Genomic DNA, 17,380 nt, shown 5'->3' with positions numbered 1-17,380 from the left:
GAGATGCATATTCTCGGATTAATATTTTCATAGTGAACATGGGTTTTCTCGTTTTCCTTTAAAAGCTAAAAAATTTCAAGGAAAATGATAAGTCTATCAATCATTATATGGTATTCAGTGCTCTATGTTTTCTATCACTATCATTTAATGCACAAAGTGTAATGTGTGTGAAACTACAATTTCATGAGAACGTGGATCAAATGGCAATGCATAAGGAAACTCTCTCAGAATGCCAATATCAGTATTTCCATTGTATAAAACATTGCTTCAAGACTTATGAAATCGACAATTTCTTTCAGTTACCAAAAAAAAAATAATAATAATAATAATAATAATAAGCAAAACTCTCTCAGAATGGCAACGTCAGCAATCCTAATGCATAAGGCATTGCTTTAAGACTTCTGAAATTCAAAATTTTTCTTTAGTTGCAAATAAAGAAAGGGCTTCAAGGTTTTTTTTTTTTTTTTTTTTTTTTGGTTAATTTAAAAAAAAAAAAAAAAAGGACCTTGGAGTTGAGAATTATAGAAGCTATATCCCATGACAGTTAGGATAAAAAAGCTCCTTGTTGAGTTGGGTCTCCACACTGAAAAAAGAGGGAGGAGAAAAACAAACCTGGTCCAATCTTGAGAGCATCATGTTATTATTTTATTGCGAGTCTAGCAACCAATTTTAAATTCACATATCAAAAGAAGTGAAGCCCTAGTTGCATTACATTATTATTTTCTATAATCTTAAAATTCAGCATATCATTTTGCCATACACGGGAGTAAGTGGTATATAGTGTATTTGTACGTGAAAACGAAAAAGAGTGTATTCAAATTTAAAAGAATTAAAAATTGAGAAATATTTAATTTGAATGGATATTCAATTCATATAAATTCCATAAAAATTCATTAAAATTTATATTTGTTCAATTAAAATTTTATAAAAATTTTTTAAGATATAAAAATATTTAAAATATCATTGATTTTAAATGATTTTTAAAAATAATGAATTTTAATACTTTAAAGAATTTTAAAAAAATGAAATTGCGAGGAAAATACCATATGAAATCCAACATCCATTTCGAATATTTTATTGGAATTTTACAATTTGTAGGAGTCTTTGAGCAAAGGATAAAATACGCCGAACATAACTCTGTTTGAAGCCAAGCAAAGACTTCACCCAGTATTAAAAATTTGATTTTGACAATGCCCATGTGTAGTATTAGAGCATCTCTAATAATTTTTTTTATTAGAATCTATGTGATATTGATTTTGAAAAATATTCATATTTATATGATATTTTTTTTATTTAATAGATAATATTTTAAACCATTTCTTTTCAATTGATTCTGTTTAAAATATCCTAAAATACTAATATATAATTTTTTATTTTAAAATTATATCAAATTAAAAAAATCAAAAATCTATTTAGAAGTTTTTTTTTTAATAAAAATTAATAAAATACTAATTCAATCTATTTAACAGAATTTTCAATAATAAATAATATTTTTTATAATTTCTATTTATTTTATTATCGTATAAGCTTCACAAAACTAATCCATAAAATTATGGAAGAAAATATTTTAAGACCTCGTTTTTTTTATACGACGTGATAAAGAATTTTTAAATAGAATGGACAGACCCTTAAGGAGATGCTTTTGTTACTCAGTCAGTTAAAGTGAAAGAATATCTATGGTGTCCGTTTATCCGTTAGTGTCAGCCACTTAAACCTTTTTGGTGTTTGCCCTTACATTCCTTCCTATTCTCCTACACTTCCTTTCTGCTTCAAAACTCTCTCTCTCCGTACATAATATGGTGCCCGCTTCACTCTCTCCTTTACACTCCGCCAATGTCTCTTCTGCTCCCTCACTCTCTCCTCTCTCCCCATTCTCTCTTTACCCGTCCCTGGCCTCTTCTTCTTCCTGCGTTCTATCTGCTCAACCATCTTCTCACTGGCGTTGCTCTTTCCGTGTCTATGGAAATAATACCCATTTGAGTGTTTGCTATAGATCAAAGGTTAGTTACCTGAAAAAGCGTATGGCATTAAGTTTGTGTTTGTGGGTTTTCTTTTATATCGATATCCGTGGTTGTTTATCTTCTTTTCTATTTTGACTTGGGGCAGGGTTTGAAGGTCAATTGTTCAGTAACTGAGCCACTGAAGGTGATGATATCGGGTGCACCAGCTTCAGGCAAAGGAACTCAATGCGAGTTGATTGTTCAGAAGGTGGTCAAATTTTGTGTGTGTATATATATTATATGAATTGTATAGACAACCATGTGAAGTTATTAGGTAGATTACTATATATGACTATCTGTGATAATCCATGAAACCAAGTTAACATCTTGAAAACATTATACACTGGAATTACTATTTTTATTTTTTATTTTTTATTTTTTGGTTTGATTTTGCAACTGTTTGCTTGTGGTTACGTTTTTATGTTCAATTAAGTTTTGGATTCGGGTTGAGAAATTGGCATCTAGATTTTCTATCTTGGCATCTTTGGTTGCAACATAGGCTATTTTCTAATGAATCTGAGAAATTTGTTTTTGATTTGTAGATTGGGTCTGAACTATAATTCTTAGTCTGTTCCTAGACTGTTCATTTTCAATTTATTAGTTTGTTATTATGTTTATTGTATACATCTGGATATATGGACAGGAACATTATACACAACTACATGGATGTATATGTAAATATATACATTGTACACGCACACACATATAACATTCTAGTTGAAGTGGTTGCAGCCTATGAAGACTTCCTTAAAGTTAGAAATTTGTCACTAGTTACACATTTGGAACTTCATTCCATAAATCAATCTTTATACATTTCTTTCTTTCATAAACATATTTGTTATGAGCACAATAGTCTGATTTTGTGGCTCTATCTGACTCTTATGAAAAAACAAAATGCAAATATCTGTCTCCGAAGTGTAAAAAGTTTAGGGCTAGATGGTTACAGGAAGTCAAAATTCCAGGATTTAGGCTGTGGTTGTCAATTAATTCTCTGAAGTTTTATGATAACAGTAGCTACTTTTGGCTGCTTGTTGGCTTAGTTATGCGATGTAATTTTTTAAGCTGTATTATGGTGTAAAGAGCTATGAACATTTCTTTTGATCTAAAACTGAATTTCTTTTTGTCTGGTTTTCCTAAATTAGTTTACTTTTAGGCCTCAAATTTTTTAAATTAACTGATTATCATTTATATAAGCATCCTTAACTGCTTTCTCTTGGTTCTTCAGTTTGGATTAGTGCACATATCAACAGGAGATCTTCTACGAGCTGAAGTGTCATCTGGGACAGAAATTGGGAATAAAGCAAAAGAGTACATGAATGCGGGTCGTCTGGTGCCTGATGAAATTGTGACAGCGGTGTGTCACCAATTTAGAGTGACAACCTTACATGATGTGTTTTTTGTTACATAGTTCATAATGCAACTGTTTTGTTTGTAGATGGTCACAACAAGATTATCACGTGCAGATGCAAAAGAAAAAGGGTGGCTTCTAGATGGGTATCCACGAACTTTCACCCAAGCACAGAGTTTGGAGGAACTGAATATCAAGCCAGACGTTTATATTGTGTTAGATGTGTGATTCTGCACATTTGGTTATGTTGTAGCTGCTTTTGTATTTTGCTAAAAATGATCTGATCTTGTTTGCCCATAAACCCATGAATATTTTGAACTTCTTGGATCTGCATAGCTACTATAAGATATTAACCACCATAGAACTCTTACACAAAAAACATAATTTCATATTCTTTATGCAAAACTAGTGTAAAATTTGTTATCTTGGAAGCTGTGTCATTTCACGTGAACCGTCATAATTATTAGAGACAGAATTCCTTGTTTTGATTTATTTCATACTACGGTTTTGTCCAACATGAAAGACATAGTTTGACAGAAATTATTTTGCATTTGTGGTTATCGAGAGATAATGAAATTTTCATTTCTAGAAATAGGAGTTAATTTCAAGCAAAAAATTAAATAAATAAATAATAATAATAATGACAGAGAGGGAAAGAGCGGAGTAGTTTTTGGCATTCATGATAATTTTGGTTGATGATGAAGCATAATTTAATTTTTCTACTTTTTTCATCTTTTGTTTATGATATTTTCAAATTTCAACAAAGTTACTTTAAGACAAATTTTAATTGCATATGTTGATCCTTTTGTACGTATTAACTTTTTCATTATCAGGTCCCTGATGAAACTCTAATCGACAGATGCATAGGAAGAAGGTTAGACCCAGTAACGGGGAAGATTTATCACCTGAAAAATTTCCCTCCAGACACTGAGGAGATTAAAGCAAGACTTGTTACTCGGCCTGATGATACTGAGGAAAAGGTATGATTTCGCATCACAGGGTTACACTCACAATTATCTATATTAGTTGAAAAATTTTTCCTCTATATGCATGTTGTTTGGATATTGTAGAATAACCTATATGAAAACAATTCAACATGGCATTTTACATAGAAGTAGTATTCCCTGATGCAAGTCAACCCCATAGGCTTTGCTGTTGAATTGCAGTCCATATTACACTGTTGAATATCCTTATTTTAAGATATAACATCCTCTAAGTTCTCCAAACTATTATTTATTTAGAAATATCAGCTTACTCTTGTTAATTGTACCTGTGAACTCTTTGTTCCTGCATTTGACTTCTGACATTTTTTGTAAATTTCTTTGTAGGTGAAGTCACGTCTTGAAATATACAAAAAAAATGTCGAAGCAGTCATCTCCACTTACTCAAAGCTATTGAGAAGGGTATCTCGATATTGAGACACTGCTATCATTTTTATATCTCTCATTATTATATGAATTTGTTTAAATAACTTTTATTTTTTAAATTATTTTTGGAGAGCACAGGTTGATGGAAACCGTCCAAAAGAAGTAGTTTTCAAAGAAATAGACTCTTTGCTATCTCAAGTGCAGAAGGATAAAGAGAAACCAGCAAAATTAGGTACCTCCTTTTCTGGATTGGAGACACATCAACAAACGTTGGCCTAAACTAAACAGTTATTACCCTTAACATGATTTTTGTAAACTTTGTTTCAAGATTTAAGAACTTCGTAAATGAACTTTATTTTATGTCATTTGCCAAGTTCTTTTTTATATGTTCATTCTTTTACAGGGAAATCAATACTTGAAAGTGGGAGCCTCTTGAATCAGTCATCTTCCAGTCTGGTATATTGTTTTTCCTTGTGTAGAATGAATTTAACATTTGTTGTTTGTATCAGGTTTGCATTACATAATTGTGGTAAATAATTTTCATGTTTGTTTTCTTATTTTGCTTTAGCCTTTTACAGGATAACTGGAGGGGAATTCCTACAAGATTGAATAACATTCCTCATTCTAGAGAAATTAGAAAATATTTCTATAGTGATGTGTTACAAGCCACAAAAAGAGCTATAGAAGATGGAAGAACTCGCTTAAAGGTTTGATATCACCTATTCTGCATTTGGTTCTCTTAGCTAGGAGTCTATAGTAATAGCGGAACATAAATAGATTACTGTTCAGCAGTACCTAATTTTAGAATTGTGGTGGTTCTTTGATGGAAATCCGAGAGGTATTCCATTCATTTAAACATAATAAATGGAATTTAGGTAAGAATTTGTTGATGTCCACTATTGCTTAATTTCAGTAATATGTGTTTGGCTAATTCTTGTTTGCTCTATCATAGGTGTATATTGATTTGGTTTGTTGTGTACAAATCAAACAGAGTTCACAGAAGATTAAAAACACACTTACTAGATGAAGAAAGGTGATATGGTCATAAAAATTAACCACATGACATAGTAACTTGTGTTAAGATATTGCTTGCTGTTGTACTTGATTACTTTTATAAAGTCCTTGACCGAGTTTTTCACTTTGAGACTGCACTTTCGGGTGCTATATTCAAATTAGGGAAACTCATATTTTCAGTTTAGGTCCCCTAACGGTAAGCATTATTGCATATTCAGTTTATGGTGCTCTTAGTTTTAATAATTGTTGTCGACAGCAAATAGTCAGTGTGCCGAAATGCTGCCTTTTTTTCCATTGTGAACAGGTGGTTGTTAATGCCTATGCGGTATTTTTATCAGATTATTAAGGTTGCTTCTTATAACTAGGTTGCTTCTTATAACTAATTTGAACTTCATAATGAGTGAAAGCCTCAGAAAGGCATGATGATGTAGGACAGACAGACCACTTTGTGCCAGACAGCAAACGGATAAATTTTTGTTGTTCAGAAAAATTCAGTGATTTTGTGGGGGCACTTGTATATTGTGTAGGTGTCTGAATATGTAATGTACCTCCTGACTACTGAAAAATGAGGATTATATCTTTGTCTCTTTAGCAACTAATACAATAGAAGAGTGAGAGAGAAGCTGCTCCTTTGCTTGCACTACCAATGCTATGTTGTAGTTACACCAGAAATGTTTAATGTTTTCTTTTGTCTTTTCTGTACAATGCTTTGTTTTTTGGGCAAAATTGTTTCTCTTGAGGCTTTATGAATTTGGATTAATTTCCTGATTCCATATTGACAGGTGGAGATTAATATCCCAGAGCTGAACCCAGAAATGGTATTCGATTCTTCTTCTTTTTTTCTTTTTTTTTTTTCACACCCCCCCCCCCCCCCCCCCCCCCCCCCTAACTACCTTCTTTTAAAGAAATTAACTATATCTTACTATGCACAGGATGTTTATCGAATAGGTACCTTAATGGAACTTGTTCGAAATATTGCTCTTTCGTTTGCTGATGATGGAAAACGTGTCAAGGTAATTTAATCATTCGTCTCACAGTTGTTAGTTAGTGGCTATGAAATCTAAATATTTTACTCATCCAATCCATTTTCCCCTCTGCAGGTTTGCGTTCAAGGATCGATGGGGGAAGGTGCGCTTGCTGGCATGCCATTGCAGCTCGCTGGTACTCGAAAGATCTTAGAGTTTATGGACTGGGGTGACTATGGTGCTAGGGGGACTTTTATCAACATTGGATCTATAGGTACAGAAAAATCTTAAGAGTTCATAATACATATGATTTCATATCATGCCCTTGGAACATTTTGGATAGAGCCTGTATGATGGTGATGTGTCTCATGGAACTCATGATTGGTGCCTTTGACATTGACACTAGCTGTTAATGAAGAAAAGTCTACCTTATCAGATGAACTATTAGACAACAATTCGATTATGTTTGTTCTCTGAGCCAAAAAAGTAACACAGAGATTCACAGTTGCACATTTCCTTGGTCAAGTCTCCATCTCTAGTTTCTATTCCTTGTTCATATATCATGTCATACCACTGAAGTTAATTTGTGAACAAACATCATCAACTTTGACTGTTAAAGATTTACTTGATCTTCTTCAGAGTAAGTTATTAAGAAGTCAACACTTGAAAAAACAGTGGTACTAGTGATATAAATCTGAATTTGCAAATAAGTATCTCTTTTCCCTTTCTTTCTTAATTTCTATTACAAGTTTTTTATCATGGATGTTTCATAGTTATCCACTGTATACTCTGTACAATAACATGATATCTGTAAAGACATCCATACTAGATACATCCCAAAGCATTTTTCTTTCTGAAGCATGTCTAAGTTTCTTGTACAGTATTCTTAATTGGTAAGTGACTGACCATGTAGCTCCTTTTAGTTTGTAGGCTCTTTAGTCAAAACTTGGATTTTTAGAACTTTCTAGTACAAGTACACATTAATCTGATGCATAGAAACAAGGAAATTCGTAATATTAAGCATGTAAATATCACAGGAACTAATTTTACAGCTTTTAAGTTTCCATCAACCAAAAAGGCTTATTTGATAGGAAGTAGGCCCAACTATGCTTTAAAGACACATCATAAACTAAAATATCGAATTTTAATTATATGATATGATCGAATGTAAATTTCTACTTCCCTACTTTGGCAATGGTGTTGTTGGTACCTGGAGTTTATAGAAGAATTGGAGTTCCCTATAAATATAATTTCATTTCCAAGTAGCTAGGTTGAAAGTTTGATTGGAGTATGATGATACTCCTTGCCCTCAACCTGGAGTTTATGGAAGAATTGGAGTTCACCTATAAATATAATTTCATTTCCTAGTAGCTTGGTTGAAAGTTTAATTATGATGATACTCCTTGCCCTCAATTATACATTTTCCAAGTGCAGGTGCCAAAGAAGTAGAAGAGCAAGATGACTTGTTTATTTTAGTGGCTCCTCAAAATGCTGTAGGAAATTGTATCATCGATGTGAGTAGCTTGGACCAGAATATGAGCCTCATAATACTTAAAAGATCACAATTACATAACATGCATTTGTGATTACCTTTCATTTCCAAGAGCCTTATGGATCTAAAAGCCTTTCTGATATACAGGACCTAAAAGCAATGACTGATGCTGCTGGGAACCGGCCAGTCGTTCTTGTCAATCCACGTCTCAAGGTTCAGTTCCTATTTGCTGCAATTCATGTGTAGATAACAAAATGAACTCCATGCTTGATCTAAAGAAAATCATATGGGAACTTCATAAACTTCCTTTCTTACAATTATGTGGCATTGTCTAACTTGCTATATATTATAGGATAGTTTCTCAGAAAGAGCTATTATGTATGGAGCACTAATCATAAAATTAGCATTTTGGCTTAAAAAATTCCTCTGGACAAGTGAGACGTAAGTTGCAAATTGACTTTCCATTTCCTCTTATCTTTCCTCATAAGAAAGAGGGAATGTAATTTTCCATCTTTTCTGCATAATTAAAAATTATGAGGCATTGCTAAGGAAATCTGATGGTTGATTGGAAATCTGATTGATTACATAATCAACTTCCTGCACCTTGGGGATGGTATCAACTTCCTGCACTGTTGTTGTTCGTGTCAATTAACCTTTCGTTAGTTAAACTTCATAAGTTTTAGGCACATATCTGGTGTTTTATAGTAATACGAGTCATACAACACTGACATCATTTATCTTACCAATCATTTTCTCTTAGGCAAAAATAAAATCTATCCTATTATATTACATTTTAGTTTACTTTTGTCCCTTATCAATATTTGAAAAAAAAAAAAAAAAAAAAAAAAAAACTAGGAGCTATCTATGTTACTTGGAATCTTCACTTTACCTGCAACACTGGACACTCCAAGCAAGTGGGAAAGCCTTACGAAACAAACAAATCCAACAGTTGGACAAATACCACACTAAAACTCCTACTAGAGGCATAAATTTTGTTAAAAATTATTAAAGTTACTCATAACTTTTCTATTCTACAATATTTGTGGTGAGCACAGATTATTTAAGACACTTAAGTGGTTTTGACAACGATTGTACAAATCAACATTAGGGGTTTGATTAAAAGATTAAGGATATTTAATTAGAAAATACAAGTTGAAGTAAAGATTATTTCTTTTCTTTTAATTAGTTTGTCAAAGATATCTGCTATGGGATTATGGTTTTGCTACTTCATGCCTCCAGCAACCTTTTTCATAATAATTACTTTGCTGTGACTTATATATGATGAATTTTCTTCAAAACTCAGGATCTACCTGGTTCCAGTGGAATTATGCAAGTAAGTAAAGATCCAATGAGTTCAAAAGAATGAGACATAGACACATCAGTTTCTTGTTTGTTTATTTATTATTATTTGTTTTTAAGACAATGGGTCGTGAAAAGAGATTGGAGTATGCTGCATCATTCGAAAGTTGCTATAACTTTCGACTTCTCTATTATGCCGGAACCCAGTATCCGATCATGGGTGCTCTCAGGTAAGCTCTTGATAACTTTCTACACAACCAATTTATTTCTACCAAACATCTGATCTTGCTTGTTCCATCCATGAAATATTTTGTCGAAGTTCTGAAAGGAAAAAGAAGACAAATCAGAGGATGCAATACTTTGGATGTATCCTTGTCCTCAAATTGCTGGAAAAGTGAAACCTAGGCTAGAAATGCTGTTAACATAACCAATATAAATATCAAGCTTGTTTGTTTATACACTACATTATACAGTAGATCAATCTGGATACATTTGATAATCTGTGAACCAGTCAAACACCTATTCAATCATCATGCCATAAGAATTCTCCATACTAAGCTGGATCCTAAGGATTGGAAATATTTAAAAGAATTTCCCAAGACATATAAGGGAGATACTTTCGGCATGTTCTCTATAATTGAAAATAAATCCAGTTTTAGATTTCCATCTGTATCCATTATTTTCCCTTCTATCAGCATCTCAGGTTTCTCTTTTCAATTTTTATTAAAAGATATAACATTATATAGAAAACAATAAAGAAGGAATGGATGCGATAATTATCTCCTGCAAGATGTTATTATTTGGAGATATCACTTCAGGTTACATTTGTAGCATTCTCACTTCTAACATCCCATTTCAGGATGGCTTATCCATACCGTTATGAATTGTACAAGAGGGTGGATGAACCTTCCGGGAAGGAGAAGTACGTTATCTTGGCAACATTTCCTCAAATGCCAAATTCTGATGAAGTCAACAATGCTTTCCTAGGAAAGACTAGGTAACCACATTTAATGGATATAGTTTCATTTTCTACAAATACAAAGTAAAAATAAACACTTGGATTAAGTTCAGTTTGAAAAAATTTGTTTCTTGGTATAAAAGTTGAAATAAATACCTATATCTATAGAACTCAATTACAGTTTGAAGCCAATGAAAAATTACTTCATTTTGATAACTTGTAAACTTAAGAAATTATAATATCAGTAAACTTCTCCAATCTCAAATAAATATACCAAATAGTTTCAAAATAGTTATGAATTTGGGTTCAGTGGAATTATTTATTTGTTTGATAGATCTACTAAGTTGTAATTCTGATTGTTGATCCAACTATTGAAGTAATTGGTCTTTTAGGGGAGTTACCTTTATTTCTTTTTCTTCTATACTTTTAAGAACCAGCATTTATCCTAACTGAATCATTACATTTCTCTCTACATATGCAGAGAAGAAAGCAAGAAAGCCTCTGGCATTTGGTAAGAAACACAAACCTTTGTATCATGTGCAACTGATCATATCTTGATTTTGTTTTAACTTGTATTCTTGTAGGGGATTCTTGAGTGGAATACTCTGAAAAGAAAGCAATGCCAGACATAGCCTGCCTCATATTCAAGTTTCAACTGTAGTGCGAAAAACTATGCTTTTCTTAATGCCTTTCGTCAGTAAAAATTTTCAACACCAACCGATCCATGGAAGCATATTATTTTAGGAATCTTTTGGTACTCTTATTAGATCTCACAATATATGCTTCTTAAAACTTGTGGGTAGTTCGTACAATTTACAAGCACAAAGAGACTAAGTTGAAAAAAACTGTATAGCTGCTGTCCAATAGTTGCAAGTAGAAAGAACGAAATGGAAAAGTAAAACCAACAAAGTTGATATCTGCCAGATATCATTTACTGTTATCATCACTTGAATATTCATGTAATAGTGAGAGTTGATATGTGCAATTTACTAGCTTCTTAAATCACTTCCGATTAGTTTAAACTTTTAGGATAGAGGATGATTTGATTTGGTATCAAAACCTTGATGACCGTGAGGTTTTAAATTCAAATCTTGGTGTCCCCATTTGTATGTTTGGCACTTTTAAGGCACGACTTCTTCTTCCTCTCTAAATGGGCCTACACATAAGAGAAAGTGTTTATATGTATAATTTGTTAGCTTGATATATGTAGTTGGGCTACTTTCTTCATGCTTAAACTTAAAATTTCTTTTGGAACCCAAAGTCCTAAATTTATACCTTAGGAAAGACCTTGCTACATTTCTCATGAGTTAGATGGTAATATGATTATTTTTTATTTTTTATTTTTTATTTTTTATTTTTTGGGTTAGATGTTAACATGATAATTTTTTTTATTTTTTTTTTGGGGGGTGAATGATAATATGATATTGATCTTGCTTGAGGTAAACCATATAATAATAGCAGTGTGGTTGGAAGGTAATATCAAGAGAAATTAGATATTATTTGGAGTAGTAAGAAATTATTTTGGGATTGTGATATGCAAATTCTTATGAAGGGTATTTCTGGTTCACTTTAGATACGTTATAGATTCTGTTAATGGTGACTTATCTGACTAAGCCATTTGAGTTGACAGACATTTTAAATTTGTGGTGTGCCTCATATCTTTTTAATGGAATCAAATGTAAGAATGATAAGGGAAAGTTGGACTAAATCAAACTTTTGAAATAAGATATCCTAGTCGACGTATAAGAACATGTTAAATGGAAATTAACATTTGGAACATAGTGGCATTAGTGAATAGAATGATCAATTAGAAACTGAGAAAAATTATATATATTTATCTAGTGAAATATCCCTCTAGAAAATATCATTTCATTTACTAATATTCAAATGTCAATGAATTTTTTTTTATGATATATATATAAATATATATTTTGTCTGGGCTATTTGGTTTCTACGAGTGCAATAAGTAAAGTAAGAGGTCCGAAACCATCTCCTATTGCGGTGGAAATATTTCTATTGGTAAATTATCTTTTTATATGATATCCTGTCACGATGCCATGTCAAGTAGAAACTGACATTTTAGGGCCAAATAAAAAAATAATAATAATAATAAATAATAAATAAACAAAACCCTTTAAAACTAATAGTTTAAACCCATATCCATACGACAGTTTCGCATTCCAATTATTTGTTTCAATTCCTTTTTGACAGTTCTTGCATGTTATACTAAAAAATGTTATATAGTTTTAACCATAACTTGATCTGCAAGAATTGTAAATTCCAAGTTTTAGAATTGGTCTAGATACTCCAGGGAAATTTTGGAATGTCTAAGATCTCAATTTCGTGTTTATCTCACACAAATTTAATTTTCCTTTTTTTGGGTGAAAACAGAAAATTCCACATGTTTTTTTTTTTTTTTGTATTTGTGTATCAAATAGCATTACCATAGGGATCTATCGTAGATATGCCTTTCTCTTTTTTTTTTCTTTTTTCTTTTTTTGTTTTGTGCTGAATAATGGGTTTTCATTAGAAATCAAAAGCAAGGCCAGAAAAGGCCAGGATCAAGCAGAATCCCAGTGGCTTCTATCTTGATTCAAACAGGTCAAAAATTCAGGAGAAATGCCTAGGTTTGTAGAACATTATCTCATCTATATATTTATGGCAAAAAGCAAACAATAATAGCATATTGATTGGACACTTGGAGCTTATAGAAGCAATGTACCAGTCTGTATGAAAGAGACCAGAATATCAAAAATCCAAAAGTTTACAAAAGGTGGAGTCATAATGGATAAGTGACTATACAAGCTAGCCTCCTGCACTCATTATGTACCATGTACTATCAGATAAAGGTTGTGTCACATCCTGAGTAATTGTTTTTGGAAATCCAGCCCCACACTAAGTGGGGAAAAAGCCTATACTGTTAATACCCATTTGATATAACATTGGAAAAGTATATGAACTACTGATAAAATCCTCAATATTAAAGTGAATTAGGATTACATTTTTATTTTTATTTTTATTTTTTTTGTGAATAAAGTGAATTAGGATTACTACTTATTCATAATATCTTCTTAAGCAAAGTAAATCCAGTCCTTTTTGGTAATGAAGAAAATCCATATTCCTGATTCACCTTGATATGGAAGATTGTATGAGTAAGTATCCACTAACTTTCTATGTCATCTTCATCTTTAATTTGTCCCCCAAAAAGAAAAAGAAAATGTGAATCAGAAAATTCGATAATTAATAGCAGTTGCTTCCAGATCCCAGTTTTTGGTTGCGTAGTTTGCGGTTTTTGAAATCAAAGAATTAAACATTTACCCTTGGTTTATGTTTTGTAATGTTTACTTTTTTTGTTTTCCTTTTTCAATTTTTTTAAGGCTTTACATAAATTATGTATAGCTAAAAATGATAGTTAGGCTTCTAATCTATCTATATGCTTAAAGAAAAGAAAAAAACAAATGAAAACCATTTTGTATTGTTTCCAAAACGAGGCTCATTTTTATAAACTTTTTTTTTTTTTTTTGTCTTCTTGTCTTGATGATAGTGTTATTTATCATATATATATATATATATATATATATATATATATATGTTTAATATTTGAAAAAATATATATAGAAAAGCATAAATATAGACATTAGTGTTCTTTCGGGCAACCGTTGATTTTAAGTTGTTTCTACCTAATTCTATGCAATTTATTTACTTGTTAGTATTAATTTTAATTAGATGTTTTAATTAACTAAAAATTTAAAAGAGGAAAAATAATATCAAATAAGAAAATTGTTTGAAATGGTTTTTAGTTTGATGTTTATGTTTTTCTATTTGTTCATTATTTTTGTCTTTCAAAATTTATAGCTATTTGAGATACTTAAACAATTTTTATTTATTATTAAATAACATTGATAAGCACTTGAAATCAAAATATCCGAATTTTATTGAAATTTTCATATTTTTAGAGGGTTGAAATAAAATTTAGGTTTCAAATGGAAATGTATAGAATTTTTATAATATCCATTGAAATTTTTGAAATTTTATCAAAATTTATGTGGAAATTTCCCTCTAAATATCTACATCAAATTCTTAACAATTTGATTAAAAAATCCATAATATCCAATAAAATTTCAAAAATTTCCATGTAAATTTTCAAAAATTTCCATGCAAATTTTCAAAATATCTATGAAATTTTTTTATAAAAAATTTAAAAATATTATTGCTGTTTAGTAAATTATTTTAACAAATTAATTTTAGTGATAGTTCTTTTTTTTTACATTTTAATTATTTTTTAAGTATTTAATGATATAAATAAAATAAAGTGAATTGAATTTAATAGCTTTCATAAATTTTATTTATTGATTAAATATATATTTACTTGCTATACATTTTGTATAAGATGAATTCAGTAGAATCTCATAATTACACGTTAATAATTGATTATATAAAAATAAAAAATAATAACACAAAATAATAACATAAAAATATAATATTATGTAGAATTGATATTGATAGCATTTAAACTAATAACATTAAGTAGATAAAAAAAAATGATAAAATATATTATATTAAACATTAAACATTAAAGATACAAGATCTTTATGGTTGACATATTAATAATTATATGAAACATTATTAAGAAGATGCATATTTTAATAATTACTGTTCACATTTCACATCTCAAAATGAAAACGAGAAAGATAATAATTTTCAATTATCTAAAATTTCTACAAGTATTGAGATGATATTTATGAATTATAATATAATTGTAAAATAAACAATTTATCAAATATATTATTTTTATATATTTTTATCAATAATAGTTTATTTATGTCCGTTTCTGCTTACTATAAATTAAATTGATTAAGAGAAATATAATATCTATCCAATATTTTTGCAAGTTTTATAACCAATTTGATAATTGATTGTTTAAATAAGTTTATACTAAAATTTCAACAAAAATTTTTATTTTTTAAAATAGATTTTTATTATTTTTTATAAATTATTATCGATATTCGATACTTTCCGATATTTCCATAAAAATATTTATATTTTGAACGTTCGATATTTCCATCAATACTGAAATTTCGAACCTTGTTTCAAATAAGCAAATAACTTATAATTAAATAGGAAAAAAAAAAACCAATAATCAAAAACCAGCACATTACCAAATAATAGGTAGGAAAATCCTTTTTACTTTTTGAAATACAATAATACTGCTCAAATTTATAATGAAATCATGAAATAGAAATAGAACTGATTTACAGTGAAGTATTATCTTTTTCCTACACATTAAAAATCATGAAATAGAATTGACTTACAATAGTATTTCTCCTTGCAAGTTGTGTTTTTATAACACCAAAATCAGTATATATATTATCGCAAATCATTTTCAAAATATTAATATATAAATCCGAGCGTGTTAAAGAATAACATAAACCAAAAGTCAGAAACAAAGCAGCATGATCAATACAGCCACAGTCCAAAACTTTGTTTATAATTTAATAGCATTTTAAGTTCCAATCAAAGTACCAAAAATTCTTTAGCCAGATGTATTATGTAATAGATTAATGAGATTTATAGTTATATAATAAAATATTAATATTCCATTTAAAAAATAATAATAATGTACCAACTGAGAGGGTCAAATGATACCCACTTTGAGCTGCACTGCATCTCCAATTTGCTAAGAAAATATTAATTACTTCCTGTTTTCTTTTTTTTTTGGGGGTGGTGGAATAATTAATTACTTCCTTACGATCTCTGTCTTTTATAGTTTTCAAGAATGATATTTAATGGATTAACCTACGTAAAATTTTTCTAAAAGCTATCAAAAAATAAGAAAATTTGGATAGAACAGATCAAATTCAAATTTATGATCACATGATTTTTAATATTATTTATTATTGAATTTCAATGGAGTGCTATTATGGTCAATAGACCAACTTGATGCATATACTACACTATTCCAAAGTTATTCAACAGTCAATAATTTTATTTTTTTTCCACACTCTTTAATCTCTTTCATCAATTCATAAAAAACACTAAAAAATCATTATTTTTCAAAATGGTACCTTCTCATAATTAAAATCTACTTATTATTATAAAAAAAATTCTATTTTTTATGCATTTAATAATTTTATTTAAATGATTTATATCTTATGGGATAAAATAATAATAATATAATAATACTATTTTTTAAAATATGTGCAACAGAAATTGTCCTTGGTTTTGAAATTTGTTTAACTGATTACCAGTGATTCAATTGCAAGAAAACCAACTTTTCCTTCTAGATTTTGCCTCTTTCTAGGAACTTGTTTGCGTCACATTTAATTTCCTAGCCCCAATAAATGGAGTTGAAGAAAATAATAACAATATGGCAACATCCTTCCATGGGTCTAAGTTCCCAACCATTTCAAGAAACAAGAAATAATAAAAATTTTACTGACTTTAGTATAACCTTCTAGATGATAAAAAAATAAATAATTAATTAAAAATAAAAAAACATTTTTAAGCATATTTTAATGGTAAATATTATTTTGTAATTGTCATTTTTAAATTTTGATAGTAATACGCGTTCTTCAATCATAAACATCAATATCAATAGTAAATTTTAACATTATCTTTTCAATAGTATATGTTAAAAATTAGCATTGACAAATCCATATTTTATTTAATGACATTGTTATATCAAATTTTTATCTTAATTATATATTATATCTTTATCAATCACATTTTTATATCAAAATTTTGAAAAAATGTTAAGCATCAATTGATATTTTTGAAGATGTGCCATTAGAAACAATAAAAAGTATATGTATATTATATTTTAGTATGGCAATGATAGTATAATAAACCATTTGCAATCAATATTTAATAATGATTTAATAATAAGATCTTATGTTTAATTTTAATATTGCACATCAACATAGATCCTTTCAAGTTT

General features: G+C 29.6%; 1 protein-coding gene across 1 annotated transcript; it reads left to right on the top strand.

Moving 5' to 3' along the window:
- Nucleotides 1-1,672: 1,672 nt before the first annotated feature.
- On the top strand, nt 1,673-11,448 carry LOC107427278 (adenylate kinase 5, chloroplastic). Its single transcript, XM_016037661.4, has 19 exons — nt 1,673-2,000; nt 2,107-2,208; nt 3,226-3,354; nt 3,436-3,570; nt 4,182-4,328; nt 4,677-4,751; nt 4,854-4,947; nt 5,119-5,171; nt 5,294-5,422; nt 6,512-6,547; nt 6,662-6,742; nt 6,830-6,968; nt 8,129-8,208; nt 8,334-8,399; nt 9,490-9,519; nt 9,606-9,715; nt 10,345-10,482; nt 10,925-10,954; nt 11,028-11,448. The coding sequence occupies exons 1-19, from the start codon at nt 1,797-1,799 to the stop codon at nt 11,050-11,052; spliced, it is 1,803 nt and encodes a 600-aa protein (XP_015893147.2). The 5' UTR covers nt 1,673-1,796; the 3' UTR covers nt 11,053-11,448.
- The last annotated feature ends 5,932 nt before the right edge of the window (nt 11,449-17,380 follow it).

This window comes from Ziziphus jujuba, chromosome 1 (assembly GCF_031755915.1).
Source record: "Ziziphus jujuba cultivar Dongzao chromosome 1, ASM3175591v1".
Taxonomy (NCBI): domain Eukaryota; kingdom Viridiplantae; phylum Streptophyta; class Magnoliopsida; order Rosales; family Rhamnaceae; genus Ziziphus; species Ziziphus jujuba.
Note: the sequence above shows the minus strand (reverse complement) of the source record. Positions and strands in the feature narration are given on the sequence as shown.